The sequence below is a fragment of the Anopheles funestus genome, chromosome 3RL (genome assembly GCF_943734845.2).
Source record: "Anopheles funestus chromosome 3RL, idAnoFuneDA-416_04, whole genome shotgun sequence".
NCBI lineage: Eukaryota > Metazoa > Arthropoda > Insecta > Diptera > Culicidae > Anopheles > Anopheles funestus.
This window is the reverse complement of record NC_064599.1, coordinates 7930341-7948338: the sequence shown is the minus strand read 5'-3', so window position 1 is coordinate 7948338 and position 17998 is coordinate 7930341. Positions and strand designations below refer to the sequence as shown.

The window sequence follows — 17998 nt, the reverse complement described above, 5'->3', positions numbered from 1 at the left end:
CAACACAAACCCACTTCTACTGTGAGGTTGTTAGGTAGCATTTTTGCCAATATTTGCATAGCATTCAAACGAAACAATAAGCGTGATAAGAATAGTAATGAACGCATGTCAATTTAATTCAATTTAATTTTTTTCTACACTTTTCATTGCCAAAGTTTTACTGCCATACGATTTTGATGGCAAATGGATTTGTACGATGGCAAATAAAGGTATTAAAATACAATAATTTTCCCACAAATAGCAAAAACCGTACCAAGCGCACTCGTGTTCTCATTTCCTTTACCCCGCTAGACCCGGAATTGCCAGTGCACAAGAGCTTTTCTTCTGCGCAAACGCATTCCCGTACCTTCCACTGGATCCTGCCGATACATCACCGGGAAAGCTCCTGTACATTGGGATGCATTTGCAGTCGAGCCGATGCGGGGAGAGGAGTCGGTGGAAACGGTGCAGGAATGAATGTGGCTGGACCTTTCCAGACAGGAAGGCGAGAGACAACAGCTCTACTCTATGGGTCGGTTAGATCTGGAGCATTCTACCAGGCGTTGCAACGCATTGCCCACCAGTTCTCCAACGCTTCCCTCTTCTTCGCCGGGATAGTTGCAGGTTGCAGCAAATGTGCAATACTAGCGACAGCGCAAAATGCACACTCCGACTGGCAGTATCAGACTCGACCAGACAATGAGCCGCACCACAGACACGGTACAGTATGCATGCGTGGGAAAAGATTCGAATACAGGACCCAGCAAAAAAAAAACGACACACACGAACGCCAGAGACCATATACACGCATAACCTATACATGTCTCGCTCATTGTCGTTGTCTACCAGGGTTGTGTACAAGGACACTTTTCCCTAATAACCCGCCATTAACACATTAATGTTACAAATTGGCTATTTCCATGTTCGGAAGCGTAAACCCTCGTTAATACCATCCCTTGTAAACTTTTTTGAAGATCTTTATCAGTAATCGTTTAGCGGATCTTTTCTTTGTTTGTAAATTAAGTCTGAGAATATGTTTTTCTTTTATTTCACTACCAAATAATACTACAATTTGACTACGCATCGTTTGTACTGCCGAGGTAGTTAATCATCGTACATGGAACCAGCCTTTCATTTACCACACGTAGAATGCGTACTTATCTACAGCAGATACTATTATTTGCCATCTTTAAGATAACTTATAACTTTTGTTATTCACTTTAACTCTACGATCACTCTCACGTAAAACAAATTATGTGAGCAGCAAGTGAAACGCTCCCTTCGATCGATCCTTTATTGTATTGTCCTATTCCTACCATCTAACCTTCTGTATGTTACGCATACCGTTTCTGTATTCCCCATCGCTCACGCGTTCACACAATTTACCGTGCGATGAACACGTTCCGTGGTAAACTAAATGGAAATTTTGTGTCATACTACGAATTTCATGAACAATCATAAATACTAATTAGCTACATCCTGAAGCTTGTTGCTACTTTCAACTCATTCAACCATCACACGTTGGAGCTTGTACTTCAACAGAATAAAAAGTAGAAACTCTTATCCGTCAAATCGTGGAAACTAATTTAGTTTTAAAAAAAGTTTCACATTATCCAACTAGAAGTCCATATATATGCAACAATGCAAATACAAATATAGCCTAGTTTAATACAACTAAATTACTTGAGCACAATCTCGCTTTTGGATTTTGTTTCATTCTTGTTTCTTTTCTTCCTGTAAGGCGTAAAATAAATTCAACACATCACCAGTACCAGATCCTGCCGGTTGAAGGCGGATCAATGTTCATAGTGATACCGTTTCTCAAAAGCAATCAAGCGAAACAATTCAACGCATACGACACACGCTTCATCACACCCGTAAGTGGCCTTTGGTTGAGGAAATAGCACTGCACCTTTTTCTTCTTCATTCCTGATCGAGTAGAACATCTTCCAGTTACGTTCTACTTTCTGTCTTCCTAAGCATTCGTTTTCGTCACATGTCTTCACGTGTGTTATTCCCAGACATTGAACAACACACTTTGTAGATTTTGTTTCATCCACCCCCGTTTTCTACTTCCGGTTTTCACTTCTTTTCATCGTCTAGTTCCTCTTCCTCCTCCTCGTCACAGTTCTGCCCCGAGACAGGTAACAAAGCATCGGTAGCATTCGATCGGCCGGAAAAGCCCGCGTCCGCGTCTAACAATCTTTCCGGCTGGTCGCCTTCATAGGCTCTACTGCCGGATGGTTCCTTGTTGCAGCCCGCGCCCTTATCGATTACCACCACCGGCTATTGGATACACGTAGGTTGTTTTGTTTCGACATGTTTTTGGTGGTTTTCGATGCAAATGAACAAGAAAAAAGCCGATCCACATCGGACACCCCATGCAGTGTACATAAGGAAATGATAAAACGTGAAGAAAAATAAAGAAAAAAAAAGAAATCATGAGAATAATGCGTAAAAAAACCCATCCACAAACACACACAAACTGATTTAGTTGACTACCAAACGACACTGTCACAGAAACGAACGAAAGACAACGCGTCACGCTTGACTGGTACAACTGGGAATTCATTGAATCGTTCTTCACGTTGACCCTCTAGCTTGTTTACGGTACGTACCTTAACGTTATTGTTGTTTTGGCAGCATGTAGCTTTGATGCAACTACTTTCATCCGTTGTGGGACAGTCTAGGGCGCAGCAGTCCTGCGTTGCACTGCCATTCAAGCTGTTCGAAAATCCGTCCGAACCTGCACGCGACAAACGAACGAAAAAAGCAGCAATAAATAAAAAGGAACATTCTACACCCTCCTGTATGGAAATCAATTCTCTCTACTTCCTCCCTCCCTCCCTCTTCTCGTTCCCCGAGCCAATACCTGAATAGCTATTGAGTGCCTCAATCTCAACAAACTCGGGCTGTATCGTGGTCGAGTGGATGCCTTCATTATGGAAGAACTCTTTCACCCGTTCGGCGATCTTCATGTACTCGGACAAATTTCGGCACCGAATGTGTGCCGATGCGATGATCCGATCACCGGCCAACTGCCACACGTGGAACTCGTGCACCGCCAGCACACCGTCCACCTTCTCCAGCAAACGACGCTGAATCGCATCTACCTGTATGTGGGTCGGAACGGTCTGCAGCAGTATCAGCGCTGATTCACGCAGCAAAGGCCACACGGAGTTAAGAATGAGCGCCACAAGAAGAACCGATAGGGCCGGGTCCATATACAGCTTGTACTTCCAATCGGTAAATTTAACAATCTGCAATAAAAGAGAATGGGCAATGTGTTAGGATTGTTCTTCTTCAAAAAAAAGCCAAACACAATCTCACCAATGCACTGATGATCACCACTACACTGCCAAGTGCATCGCTGAGCACGTGCAGGAAAGCTCCCCGCATGTTCATCTGTGAGGAATCGTGCGAATGTCCATGGTGGGAAGGTTTTTTCGCCGTTGTACCATTCTATGAGAGGAAAAGAAACAAGCAAAAAATACTTATTGAAAACTGTTTAGGTATAGATAGTATGATCAATCAAAGAGGTTGCACCACTTCTAGGGAAATGTAACACTTTGTGGCAGTAGTTTTACGCAACAAACAATGTAAGCGCTTCGTTCTCTTCCATCTAGATTCAATATTCGTTGAAATTATCGATTAAGTGAATGTTAAAAGTGATTGATTGGCTGTCTACAATGTACCGGGTGCACATCTAACTGGAACTTAACTACTCTAACAACGGTGGTTTAAATTTTGTATTAGGGGAGCATTTGCCTGTCATTAAATAAGGTTCACCGTTAATACAAAAAATAACGAAAAAAAACCCTCCAACACGCAACCTATTACACTGCCGCACATATCGACCCACTATCGATAAAACGATTAACTGTGCATCGGAAACATTATGCTTTACCTGCTGATACATGAATGATTTGTCTTCGTTGTCGTCCGCATTGCCCAGGTTGCCATGCGAACCGCTTATCTGTTTTGCCTGCGACAGGCCGTGCGAATGTCCAATGTGTCCTGAACCATGCTCTGGAAATGAAAGGAAAATGCGTTATCGCTCTGTACTGTGCATGGTTCCTCCACAGCTGATTTCGCTTTCACTTCAACTCACTGTGTAACAGGCAAAGTCCGAGCAGATTCACCAACAGGCCGATCACACCGACTGCGATGAGCAGCTCCGGTTCGTGGATATGTTCCACCTCGATGAATCTGTAGAGTGAAATTGAAACAATGTTTACACAGGTACCTGTTTCGGAATGGTCCCAAAATGGTCCATTCACAGGTCGAACTCGCTCTGCTCTTACCTTTTGCACGCCTCGATGGTAATACTGAAGCAAAGTGCCACTAGAAATACTGCATTCACCAACGCTCCGAGCACTTCCGCTCGTGCCCAACCGAATGTGTTTTTCGACCACTTCTTTGGTGACATCTGCAAAGAGAGAAAAAGGTCATAGCAGATTAGATCGGCTTCGTCGGCTACGGTTACTCACGTTACAAACACTTACCTTAATCGACAGGAAGGAAATCACAAGCGCCGCTATGTCACCCAGCATGTGAAAACTGTCGGCCACCAGGGCCATCGAGTTCGTCAGATAGCCGACGACGATTTCGACAAAGAAGAAAAACACCGTCAACGACATCACCGTCAACAGGCGACACTTTTTCCCGCTGAATTTGGCCATTTTGTCTTGCTATTTTGTCGTTTTTGTCCAAATAATAATTAACTAAAATTAATCTTTCTCCGGGAAAGTTTTACTTCTACCGCTATCCCCCCGGGTTGGTTCCCCGAATCGTCTTGAGGTACTTTAGTGTGCGTGCAAGAGTAGATGTGTGGATGTGTTTGGTGTGATCGCCGTTGGAATCCGGCGTCGTCGTTAAGCGTTACACGATCGGTGGCAGCATTGGGTCGACGATCGAGACAGCTCCTACAAATAAAACTGAAGCAGGAAATAGAACGATTAGTTTTATTTATTTTCAATCCAAGTACAGGCTTACGACGGTAAGAAATGTTCCGCCACAACCAATATCATCGATTTGTTTCTGCTAGATTGTTTATAAATTATATCCAACATTTAGCAAACATTCGACAATGACTACAAATCGGGAGACTTTCCTTTTGTCTTCCATTATGTCTACGAGAAGAACTACCGGTCAATAACATCAGTTTGTCTGGGTAAACATTAAGAAAATATTAAAAACTCATTGTGGCGTGCACTCGTTCAGTACTATCGGTGTTCTAGCAGACAATCATGATGAACGTTTCAATTCCGTCACGAATGGCACCCGTATGGCCAAATAAATCAACTTAATATGCGTACCATGTTACTACTTTGTTCAAATATTCGAATAGTTGGGAGGGATTTTTGAAGCAGGTAGAGATATTTTCAGCTATTTTCATATTATTAACCTTCTAACGAAACATTGAACGACTCTTTCCATTTTTGAAAAATTAATTTAAACTACTTTGTCTAAATGTACCGTAAAACATAGCAAAATATTCACATAGTAATAAATAGTACGAACTGTATGTAATACTTTTACGTATATAAACAACAAAAACTACTAACTTCTCCAATATAAAAAAAAGTTTATCATTCCATCGACATTTCGTTGTTTCCGCCGACGCAGATCTCAATTCGCTTCGTAATGCGAGGTGACCCGTATACATGTGATGGCACAAAAGGAGCTCAAGGTTTGACACGACCAGCTTTGGAGAATCGTTAATGAAGACGATAATATTGCGACTATATTCTCTTGCTTTGCGCCCCCTTCACGATGGCTTCTTTTTACAAGTCAAATAAACATCCTCCCCTTTAATGTGTATACACAAAAGTAACTCACCTCTCTAGCTATGGAAAAGATAAGTAGGAGTTCCAAAACTGAAATAGCTTTATCTTAAAAAGTACAACCATAAAAGCGATTTACAATCGTAGCTATTTGCTCACGTGTTTTTTACACTTCCACAGCGCATTTGAAATAATATTTAAATTGGAACTTTCTTCGTGGGAATTTTAGTATGACAAACGATCGTGATGCTCTTCTCACAGAGTATCGATTCTACTTAAGATAGTAATATGAATTTTTGCGGCGGGACCTGGCAGATGTCCGTACCATACTGTACACTAATTGGCAAACAATGCATAGTAAAAGTGTTCTTCAAATGATTTCTTCCGGTTCACGCGATCGTGCTGATCTGTCAAAAGTGATCTGATGATGAGGATTGAAATCAAGCAATCGCATCATCGCATATTAGACAATTAAGCTTTAACATTCCGAAGCCATAACTCTCTCGTTCTCTCTCTCACTCTCTCTTTCAACTACAGGAAGACTGACACAATCCAGTTTAAAATCGTTTCATTAATCAATTGCAATTATCACGCATTTGGACGAAAGGGAGTTATGTCTCTTCCATTCCCTTTGACTTCACCATCGCAAGGAAGATGCATCTCTCTCCATGCTTAACATATACGATCTCTTGGAATGTACATGCTTCATACAAACCCCAAACAAGTGATCAATCTGCTACTGTTGTACCCAATTACTCAACTATTTTGTAGCACGAGCACGACCCTTTTGACGTTGGGGGTTTATGTAAGGTATAGCTGAAGGATAATATTGAGGGATGTGCATATTGATCGCTTGATGCTGTGCTACAACCAAGAAGCAACTGAAAGAGTACACATAATCCATGTTATTTAGCAATTATTCTTATTTCTGTCTTATCTTGCCATTCCGATCGTGCTTCAAAAACGATTATCACGCTCAAACCATCGCACACCGTATACAAGAGTCAATGATGTTACAATTGCTAATCTGTTGTCGGGGATTCATCAGGTTCCGATACATTTCACATTTTTCGCCATTCGAGAATTTGTCACATCCGTATCAGTTATTGTGCACAAATCGCCAAAAACCATTGGATTAGATAGAGCAAGTTTGTTGCAATCTATTGCAGTCGATGCAGACGGTCTTGCTGCCCAATGTCTCTATGTTTCTATCATGAACACAACTCGCACGTTCGGTTAATTTATCAACCTTGAACATGATGACGACATTCTGTTAATCGATCATAAATTGGACATTGTTGGACATTTCTCATTATAGCAAAAGGGGAAACGTAAAAACTGTTAGCTCCGTGTTAGACATTTTATGAACATAATTAGCAAAGTTACACTATTGTGTATCTTTCTAGTGCTTTGTTCTTTCCTCAAAAAAGTGTACTACAGAAATAAAAACATTTCTAATAATTTAATGGTACAGCTCTTGGGTTTTTGGGTTTCGTGTATCTTTTCCTCCCAATTAAACGATATGGTACGACGACGATGTGTGCAGTTTCGGTCAAAAAAGTGCAGAAACCACAACGAAAATTTAATTCAGATTGCTTTTTTTCCTTCATATCACTAGCAAACTTCTTCCAGCTGTTTCCAGACATTTGGCTATGCTAGTACGAAGAATGCACCCTGCAACGTTGCGGTGGCCTCGATATATTGCCAAAAAAAAACAACATAAAACAAGATGAAACTTTATTTCTTGTACGGCCAAAAGAACCTGTTCTAGAAAGACAGCACATGGAATGGTGGGATGGATAAAAAAAACCGTACTACCAAAACGGTGGCAAACAAAGAGCACAAGATGAAACAGGGAGAGATTATGATGGTGGTGATGCTGCTCCTAAGAAATCACGAATAGCAAATATCTTAAGGCGCGCGGTAAAACACAAAGGGGCATCCGTTTGGTCCAACGATTCACCAGCGTTAGTAGCATCTCACCAGATTAAATGCTGGACAAAGAACTTGCGATGCGACGATGATGTCTACAGAGGGTGCAGAAATGAAAAGAATGCAAGAAGTTTCATTCTTGAAACATGATTTTCCCTCGTGTATAAATGTTGAAGGCTGTGAAACTTAAATAACTGTTGGGGGTGCCGTAGGATTCTTGTGGAGGCTCTTCAAGCCAAAGGTTGTTCCAGGTTAATGCTCCATATCGCAGGGTAACCTTAGTTCGAGAGCACATTTTTTGCCTTCTTTGTTTTGGAATTTGGAACAAGAAACTAAAGGACAAAACCTATGCAAGCTCTCAATTTGCCATCCACTAATCATGGCAATCGATTATAGTGGGAAGACCATCCACTTGTAAGGCCACAGGAACATCCGTAGAACAAACGGGCGAAACGTCGCTTTAATACTTCCGTCCATAAATCAATAATATACCGACAAACGAACCCTCGATTGTTCAATAAACAATTTCGCATACGGTTAGCAATAGCTCGTTCCACACCGTTTCAACAGACACGTGTTGCTTGGTAAACACACACATACCCACACTCTGTAAAATTGTAAGCTCCTGTATCCAATATCCCTTTCATTTTGACGTCCTGATAAGGGCTACTTTGATCGGTAGAAAACACCACCCGTCAAAAGGGTTGCAGCACTGCCTTTAGTAGCTGCTGCTGGTTCATGTTCTCGTAAACCTTAGGAATTAATGAGCATGCTGGCTCTCGTTGCCATGGTTACCGCGAGCTGCGAGCGCTGCAATGAAAGAGAGACCTATTTTCCCTGCCAGTAACAAACCGTACGGTGACGAATAACGCTCAAAACGGTTATGTGCCCCCCCTACCGGAAAGTGGAACACGCATAGTAAACAAAACGTACGATGGCGTAGCGGCGGGCGTGTAAGCTTGTTGTCCCTTACCATCCTCGCCAAACGTTAGCATCTACTAGGTACCCATATTGTGCTGTGAAATTTGCAAACAATAGATCAGTTGCGCGCTATATTCCAAAATGTAATCATACAAAATTGTTGAAAGATGGAACATAAAATGACAAATCTGTTCGAAACCGATTGGCCTATTGGGTTTGGGCCGCTGTGCACCGTTATGACACACAAGGTTCTGGACCGGACTTATCATGCACGATGAGAATTGGTACGATCATCTCGCAATACGTGCCCTTCTGTTGCTAGACCAGGTAGTGAGGTCTACCTCGTACAAGGCACGATTACTGTCGTAGATAAGGAAGTTCCACGTAGCGATACCGTAGGATGAGCGAATTGGGTGCGTGTAGAGATTAACTCATTCGTCGTCTTTTGTGTCTAATAGGGTATAAACAGGACTGCGCAAGGTTTTTCGGCATTACGGGAAGCATTACAATGCGTGGGTCGTTTAATGCTTATCAGCCTAAAAATCGCCCATTAGAATCGGCTGCACGTACAGGCGCACACCTTCAAGATGGTACTCACACCATCTTCGCACAATATTACCATTCCAATAGTCACAAAAACATCGACTTCAATTCCTGCAAAACCTTGTGCTAACTACAATTTCCTACCTTCCTTTACCTTACCAACAATTTCTTGTAAAAGTGACTGACAACACAAACAACTCCGCACAAATTAATTGTACACTGATGACTGTTTGCTTTTGGTAGGTACCTTCCAATTTCAAGCTTCGAAATATAAATCTTCCTAAAACGTTAATTACTGATTATTAGATACATTCTTTGTGATTAATGTAGGTACATTTAGAAAACATTTCTGAAAACAATGTAGAAAACCTATCGAAATAGGCGGTATTAGACGAAGTACGCAGTCGTGTCGATGTAGCGATTCTTAACGAATGCAGGTGATTTTTTTTTGCTATCGAAGGTTGACCAGATCAGGTCGTGGTCATGGGATTCCCTCATACTGAATAGCTTTTTGCTCGCACTATGATGTGTTTCCTTATTTATAGATATTTAATAACAAGCTGAATTGTAGTATAGAATTTTGTTTGAATTGATATCATTTCAACGCCAATTATGCTATTACGAAGCAATACTACAAACGTAATGAAACAAATTAAGTAAGTAAGTATGCAAATAAAACAATAATCGTAACCATAAAAGAATATCACAGCAAAACAACATGAAAGAGTAGGCCGTGTGCAACCAAGTGCGCGCATATTGATAGTAAATTTCCATCGAGTAATGAGTTTTCCCGGATAATGCGTTTCCTTTTGCTGAGTATACATGTTTCTGCTGTGATACAAGAGCAAACACAAAGAGAGATCATGACTTCAAACACTCTCTTCAGTTTGGGGAGAAACAAATAATCATCGAACACAACGTCTCCCGAGTCCACTTACGGCCGGTTATTTTTTGTTAGAATTCGCTAAAAATTCCTGCCCTAAAATCTCTCCTCATAATTCACGGCCAAAATGTACAAATGGCTCTAGATATTAAGTTTCTGCGTACGGCTTTGTTTGTTGTATGCTTCATCAACATTAACTTCAACATCAGCTGACGTAAGAGAATTCTCGTCGCTGGGGTTACCCCAGAGTTCGCGGTATGACTTTCCATTGCTTCGTACTTCTGGCTCGTAAGCAGCATTAAAGAGGCCTCTGACGAAGACCACCGTTACGGTTCTAGTCGTTTTTACGACACCACCAGCACAGTATGCTTGAGAGACGCGTGAATACATTTTTTTTCATTTCCGTACACCCTCTCTTTACTTTTGCTTTGTTTCTTTCTGCGCCCATGTTCCGGCTGGTACCGAGTGCAAAATTGTTTCTAGCAGTAGTACGGGACGGGTGAAAATGCCAGCCAAGAAAGATTGCTTCACGTGCGAGCGCGACAAAGAGCACTGCTGTGTCCCCTGGTTCCGCATCTTTCCATAGGAGACCAGCACGCTACTTTCAATCAGGCTAAAGCGTATGGATATCAGGAGAGAACACTTCTTGGCGGAGAATGCGAGATATGCAAAGATGTAATATAAGGAGGTGGCATGCTAAATGGGACAGGGAATGGTGAGACGCGATGGACGCGTGTTTGTGCCCGAACGGCCCAGATTGAACCTAGATCACGTCAACATCGGGATCAATTCTGGGTACAATAATCGTGCTATGTGTTGATATGAGATGCAATGTGCAATTTTTTCCCCTTTGCAACGCTTTTCTACGCACCATCGTGTTTGTGTACACGGATTTTCTCCCCACACACTAACTCGTTTCCGTGTCGATTAAAGCAACGTTGTTAAATCCTTGGCCTGCTTAGGTATCTCGACACCAAGGACGGCGTTATTCCAGAAACAATCGGTTTTTCAATCGCCTATCAGAGACATCGTGCTCTTCATGCCCTTCCTAGAGCAATCGAGAAAATTCCTCACTAGCCTACAAGGTTCAACGTGGTAGAGAGTTGCTGGAAAGTTTGGAATATTCGTTCGCCAATAAATTTCCCAAATAATGACGCACCTTTCGTTGATTGGTCACCGTTTCCGGACTCGCGTAGAACACACTATTGGCCACTATAGGTGCACGTTGTAATGGGTAAAGAATTGCACTGTGTGCTATATCTATGCCTCACGACTGCATGCACTGTGCTCGTTAATATGCAACCCGTTAGCGACACCCGCGACAATCCACGCCAACACCACTGCTTCGCTCTGGCTGTACAGTGCTTCCACTACGTTTTTCTTCTTGCCAGCACTTTGGCTGTCCCGAATTTCACCACACAGGGCGTCTTTTTCCGCCGATGGAACCCGTTCACTGCAGTAGTGGCCGATTTTACCCGTACGATAGCAACGACCACCCCCAAAAACCGGACAGCGAAAGACCCGTGCGTGCCGAGATTCCTACGAAAACTGCACTGATTGTTCGTGTGGTTGCTTTTCTACTGTTTGACAATTGATAAGAAACAACACACTCTTGCACACGCGCGCGGGCGCACGCACACACGCACACACTCTCTTTGGTAAGTCTTCTTTGTGGGTCTTGGCAAACGATCTGGAACTCTTGTACGCACCTTCAGTTGGTTGATGATAATTCACTTTTATTGCAATATGATTGCAGAACTCTTCTACCCGACCGTGCTGGATTATGAATAATGCAATTTTCCTCGAAACAAACGTTGTTTTCCCCGCAGGAGTATTCGAGATGAAGCGTTTGACAGCATCGCTTTGTTTATAATCGGAAGTTGACTATGCCTGATCAATCCGTTCGGTAGATGCCTTTTCGCTGGTGTGTTTACAAAAGTTTAAATTTAAATGGATATTTAACAGAAACATTTATTTGAACAGTTGTATACCTTTCTAAACGTTGTACGGTTTTCATTTCTACTTTCGCCACTAACAACTCAAGTCCTCATTCGTACGATTTCCGCATTGGCTAGGCGCACGATCCGATTGAAATCAGTTTTGGTGTACGAACGCCAGAAATTTGATCTCGACCACATCAATGCTGGGTAGTTGGGACTTTGTACGCCGTGAAATAATCTTGCTATCGCGCGTCCGGTAAAGTTATTTTCCGGATAGCGACATATTGTGGTGCGAATGTCCGCTATCAGCTGCTCGTCCGTCGTATCGTCCGGCTGGTGTGTAGAGGGGAAACGCATTCATCAATCAACAGTCAGAAAAATAAGTCAAATAGCGATTCATTTGCTGATGATACTTACCTCCGGCAGGATTTCTATAGTTTCCTTGCTAATATCGGTCGTAAAGTAGCTTCTCACAACCGTTTTCAACTTATCTGACGGTCCGGTGGGACAATCCGCTCGACTTACCGGACCGATGCTGTTAAAGCATACCGAGCTTAATGCTTCCGAAATGTACTGTAGCTGAGCAAGCTGGGTACGTTCCTGGCGGGTAACACGTTCGTAAAGCCCATCTAGAGCGTGATCTAGTTCTTCGTCCGTCAAATCGCCAGGAGCACGAATTCGAAACCCGAGATCAAAGAACACCACCGATAGTGGTGATCGTTTGCGAGCATTATTTACTGCAGAGAAAATGATTAACATTAGCTAATACCAGTATTGTAAGAGTCGGACTGTCAGTGCTATAATACCCGTAGTCCATTCGAGATTCTTCAGCTGATACTTGACCACTCCGCTGTCCCAACCAATGGCGGACGCTACGTCAATCACTGGAAACTCGATAACAGTCGAGGTGGCATGCGATATACCACGTTTCAGATCGAGTGCAAATGCCATTGCCAGCGGTGCACATTCCTTAGCTGCCTGTCGCAATGATCGTGCGCCGCCATACGACATCACCTTGCACATTGTGTATGCCGGACTAAGCGCTTGTATGTAGCGCTGCTCATCCAGCTCCAAGTAGCATAGAAAGGTCGCAATGTTTTCTTCTGGAATATCTAACTGCTGCACGGTAGATTCTATCGAAAAACATATTTCATGACCCGGGCAGAGACGCTTCCTAACACCCGTTTGCACTCCCCCATCGGTCGGAGAAATCTCTTCGAAGCTTGTGTCCCAATCGATACCGTTTACCGCTTTCAATTCCTCTCGTAAATCTTGCGCTAGATCTCTGTAAAGATAATAACATTATAAAAGTAACAAATTTGCGTATACCGAACCAAGTACCACCAACTTATTCTTGAGAATCTTTGCACAAGCACACGGTACGAAGATTTTCTGCAGCAGCTTCCTGATCACATGACGATCGATAGAGTTCGCGTAAATGAATCGCCGCAGTTCGTTACGATCGTTGCCCTTGTTGTCGAGAAACAGATGGCAATGGGATAGTAATCCGTCGCGTCCAGCGCGACCCACCTCTTGTACGTAGCTTTCAAAGTTTTTGGGCATGTTGTAGTGAATGATAGCCCGAATGTCCGCCTTGTTGATACCCATGCCGAATGCGATCGTGGCCACGACAATACGCAACTCCCCGCTCATGAATGCGTTCTGTATCGTGCGACGGCGAGATGCAGGCATACCGGCATGATACGGTTCTGCAACATAGTTTAATCGTTTGCGCTTGTGCGCGTTCGCCTCGGCTGCAGCACGAGCCGCATCCTGGAAGCAGGTGCGTACGAACGAAGCCACCCGTTCGCAGTCATCCCGACGTGTGCAATACACAATGATTGATTGAAGAGAATTAAATCGTTCCGATTGAAGCAATTCTACTAGCGCTACATCGCGATTAACGTCACGCGAAACAGTCAACAGCAGATTGTCGGGAAGTGGAATATCGCTAATTATTCCCCGCAGTCCGTCCGGTATCGAAAGATGAGAAACGATACTTTGTCTAGAAAGAAACATCACGATCAAGTGTTAAATTTACCATCATCCTCCGGACTGATCGTCCTTTCTCTACTTGCCTCGTTTGAACAGTGGCCGTTGCGGTAAGACCTAGAATCGTTTTAACACCAAGCTTTTCTTTTAAAACCTGAAGGAAAAAATATTGTATGAAAGTTCGAGTGGATTTGTATTGGCGTTCGTTGCGCCAACCTTGCAAATCATCAGATAACTGGGGCGAAAATTGTGACTCCACTGGGACACACAGTGAGCTTCATCGATACAGGCAAATGCGATTGGTGGAAGCTGGCGCAACAATGATCCAAACCCGGTCGATTTTTCACCCGCTACGATCGCTTCTGGTGAAATCAGTAGAACGTCTACTTCGCCAGCACTTATCGCTTGCATCGTACGATCGCGAACCCTAAACCGTGAGGGGGACACATGTAAGCAAGCATCATCTAAAAGTATCTTCGTCGCCACATTTACTTACTTCGGCGTCTGGTTTGTATGAAGGCAGTGAGCATTTAGAAAGTCCGGCATTCCGTGCACCTGATCCTCCATCAGTGACACGAGTGGTGATATCACCAACGTAATGCAGTTGCGCTTCTGACGATAAAGGTAGGCCGGAAGTTGATAGCAGAGCGATTTACCTGCACCTGTACTGAGCGTCACAAGAGTGGACAATCCGCACAACACTCGCATTACGGCCCGTTCCTGACCGTGACGGAAACTTTTGTGACCAAACATACGCAAAGCATCGAAAACTTCTGAAGGCGTTAATGGCAGGCCGCTATCCGGATGCTGATCGTAAAGGGGTTCAATCGTACCCTTAAACCCGCCCGACACGGTTGCCTCCAGAAGTTTTGATTGTTTAAGGAAATCTTCCGGGATTTTGTGGCCAATGTAAGCCAATTTAGAAGAATCACTCTGCGAATGTTTCGTATCGTTTTCTTCTTCGAATTCGTCCTCCAAGTCTTCCGGATGTATTGGTTCCTCCTTTTCGCCATCTGTAGGTTCCGTCACTCGTTCTTCTTCCTGTTCCTTCCATGTCGGATTTGCAACCGGTGGTAGACACTCGATACGATTCGAATGCGCCACCACTGTTTGCGATTTAACCATTGCTTCCGCTTCCTCGAGCGTAGGAAAAGCGGAATCTTCTACCGTATCCGCATCGTAAGGAAGAAGCTTATCCGCAGCTGGTTTCTTGCATTGAAACGCCATGTGACCAGTGCCACCACACTGGAAGCACATCAGTACACCTCCGTCGCATCCACGCATGTCCATATCGGGACCGCTCAATGCTGCAATCTTTTTTGCTTTCCATTGCGATTTTTTGTATCGGCTGTAGTTAATCGTTTTCTTGCCCTTGACGAACACTTTCCTACGCAAGTCGATGCGCACAAAGTTTTCGTTCTGTTTACCGGCCGCTAGCTTTTTGCGCAGTGCCTTACCCTTACCACTTGTGGAGGCAGCATTCGTTGGACCGGAAGATGCTTCGAGCGCAGAACCTCCCATGGCACCTGCAATGAAACTGTTCGCAATTTTTGCATCTCGCACAAGTTCATTTATATCGACTCGTGGAATGCTTTTCAGCCGATCAAGTCCGAACTCGGGTACGTACTCTTGTGGTTCGTTCACGGAGTCGTCCTCTTCCTCAACATCGATCTTACGCTGTGCGAGTTGTTTTGACTTTCTTCCTTTGCCGGCCGGTTTTGATGAACCGGGACTAAGCTTTGGGGAAACTACCTTGGAGCTTTTGACCGTCCGTCGTACCTGCTTGGTTAGTTTTTTCGGCAGAGAAGTACGAGGAACTTTCGCCTGTTTTGGTGGTGAACGTTTTTTCGGTTTCTCTTCCTCATCAGACTCTGGTTCTGTTTCTAACGATTTACCATCCTTCTCGATCATCTGTTCCTTATAATCAGGATCTCTGTCCTCGTCGTCAGTAGAGAATGCCAGCCCAGGCTCTTCTTCCATGCCTTCCACAGTACCTTCTGTGTAGGTGCTTACTTTTCGAGCGTTCGTGCGCTTCGGTCGAGCCCGTGGGACAACAACAGTTTTTGCTTTTTCTGTAAGCCTCTTTGTAGTTGGTTTCGATTTTGTGTTTGAAGCTTTTTTATTGTTTCCCCGTTTCTTTGTCACTACCTTTGCAGTCTCGTTTTGTTCTGCCACAATCTCTTGTGGGTCCAAATTTTCTACGTCCTTCTTTTGATCCTGTTGCAAATCTTCCGGTGAAATGGAAGATTTTACTTCCTTTTCCGTACGTTCTTCCGTACTACGGTTAATGGCAGTAAAAATTTTACGCTTTTTAGCAATGTGCATCATCCCCGGGGACGTTTTTATCGATTCGTCTTCCGAGTTTTCTACCACTCCATCCGAATCCGACTGCACCACTGCATCGTACGCAGTATTTTGAACGCCAGCGTGCACTGCAAGTGTTTTTGGCGCTGCTTCCACGCTGCTTTTGTCCGCAACACTTAACGACGACATACCGAAGCTGGTCGCCGATGCCAACGAGGCTACATTTATGTTTCGCAATCCATAGTTAGTAATGGTCGCTGGACGGTCGCTGTTGGTACCAATGACAGGTGTACCTTTTTCTGCCGCACCCCCAGATTGCCGGTTTAGCCACCGTTCATCGAGCTGATTGATCGGTTCACTTGACGTTGGCACCAACGGTGGTGCAGGAAGCTTCTCTTCCACTTTCGAAACATTACATTCCAGCTCCTTCGACTTGGCAGTAAGTAGGGTTTCCAGATCTGGAAGTACCATTTTGGATTCATTTCCATTGAAGCCTGATGAGCTACTTTGTGATGAAAGTCCGAACGAATTACGCGAAACTGATTTACGAGGATTACGCTTAGGAATCAACAAGCTCGATTGCGATTTTAGCTGGATTCCTTTGAGTGTTATCGGTTTCGGTGTTTCGATAACGTCTTCTTTTGGTGTTGGAACACTTTTACGACTTTTTTCACCCTGCCATGCGACCAAATTGTGTTGCTCTATCTTTTCCGCTTCGAAGTTAGAATCGGATCTGGTACTAGCGATCGGTTTCGTAAGCAAGCTGTTCATCGAAGTAATTCCTTCCGACAGTGCGCTATCGTTGAAGATTGTACCGGAAAGCATCGACGTTCCCATAAGGTCGCATGATTCTTTCAAAAAGCTACTTTCTTGGGACATTAATGATCCGTCGAAATCGTCGTCATCGTCCAATGCTTCCAGCAGAGTGTTCTTCAAAAGAGTTGTTTTCAGTTGGTAGTACATTTTGTACGAATTTTTAATCTCACTAGGGGAATCGCGAATGTCCAGCTAAAAACAATACATACATTATTGTGTGTTAGAAATGTCACAAATAAGAAGAGCTGCATTGATTCGATAGGAAATACATATAAAAGTAAGAACAGTTCGTCACATGTGGATCGAGGGCTAGTAAGTTGGAGTGTCCCATTTTAGACTTTTCGTTAACACTTTACCTTTGACGGAATTCGGCCATATTTCTTCTTGAACTCTGTTTCCCAATGCTTTACCCTGTATTTACACTTTTGGTACTTTGTCCGAAACACCTGATCTTCCATTATGTTGCCTAAACAAACATAAACTTTTATCACGATGTGCACGAAGTGCAGAGTAGACCTTTACGAACTATAGCAAACTGTGAAAACGTTGCAATTTCCCTGTTTGTACAATACGTGCGATCCGATCGCGTTTGGCGGGAACTTAAATCAAAACAAAGCAAACCAAAGAGAATCGAGAGCGCGGCTACGTCGCGGCTACACAACGTTCTCTCTGGAAATGCCAAATGCGCCTGAAATCGATTAATCGACGAACGAATTCAACGATCAACGGCGAACGGGAACGAAGATGATTTATGATAACAAGGAACCATTAAAAATGTTTCAAAAGAATGATAAATATTTCGTGATTTTTTTTTATTTTAATCCTATTTGCAAAGGAGAAGAAGATGTTTCCAAACAATTGGTGCTAATTACCGCCCTTTCAAGTCTTGAGCGTCGCACCAT

General features: G+C 43.5%; 2 protein-coding genes across 4 annotated transcripts; both read right to left on the bottom strand.

The window, feature by feature from the left end:
- Positions 1-2061: 2061 nt before the first annotated feature.
- On the bottom strand, positions 2062-4661 carry LOC125772228 (zinc transporter 1). The gene is made up of 8 exons (XM_049443695.1): positions 4485-4661; positions 4284-4408; positions 4091-4188; positions 3887-4008; positions 3310-3441; positions 2852-3239; positions 2598-2725; positions 2062-2265 (listed from the first exon to the last, which is right to left on the bottom strand). Exons 1-8 carry the CDS (start codon positions 4659-4661, stop codon positions 2062-2064), a joined length of 1374 nt encoding a protein of 457 aa, XP_049299652.1.
- On the bottom strand, positions 4661-17721 carry LOC125770626 (uncharacterized). 3 transcript variants are annotated; one of them, XM_049440479.1, is made up of 10 exons: positions 17453-17721; positions 14473-17288; positions 14193-14403; positions 14063-14130; positions 13333-13989; positions 12791-13269; positions 12402-12721; positions 12036-12317; positions 11204-11965; positions 4661-4916 (listed from the first exon to the last, which is right to left on the bottom strand). In XM_049440479.1, exons 1-8 carry the CDS (start codon positions 17552-17554, stop codon positions 12084-12086), a joined length of 4887 nt encoding a protein of 1628 aa, XP_049296436.1. In that variant the 5' UTR covers positions 17555-17721; the 3' UTR covers positions 4661-4916; positions 11204-11965; positions 12036-12083. The 3 variants fall into 3 exon arrangements, with proteins under 3 accessions (XP_049296436.1, XP_049296435.1, XP_049296437.1); XM_049440478.1 differs by having other exon boundaries at positions 11204-12317; XM_049440480.1 differs by having other exon boundaries at positions 11754-12317.
- Positions 17722-17998: the final 277 nt, after the last annotated feature.

Bases quoted from the DNA above. Each gene is read 5' to 3' on its own strand.
- LOC125772228 (XM_049443695.1), bottom strand. From the start codon at position 4,661: ATGGCCAAATTCAGCGGGAAAAAGTGTCGCCTGTTGACGGTGATGTCG. The intron at 4,189-4,283 runs GTAAGAGCAGAG...TTCACTCTACAG, and splicing joins ACCATCGAGGCGTGCAAAAG to ATTCATCGAGGTGGAACATA. The intron at 3,240-3,309 runs GTGAGATTGTGT...CTTTTATTGCAG, and splicing joins TGGTGATCATCAGTGCATTG to ATTGTTAAATTTACCGATTG.
- LOC125770626 (XM_049440478.1), bottom strand. From the start codon at position 17,554: ATGGAAGATCAGGTGTTTCGGACAAAGTACCAAAAGTGTAAATACAGG. The intron at 13,270-13,332 runs GTTGGTGGTACT...TTATCTTTACAG, and splicing joins GCAAAGATTCTCAAGAATAA to AGATCTAGCGCAAGATTTAC. The intron at 12,318-12,401 runs GTAAGTATCATC...TCTACACACCAG, and splicing joins CTATAGAAATCCTGCCGGAG to CCGGACGATACGACGGACGA.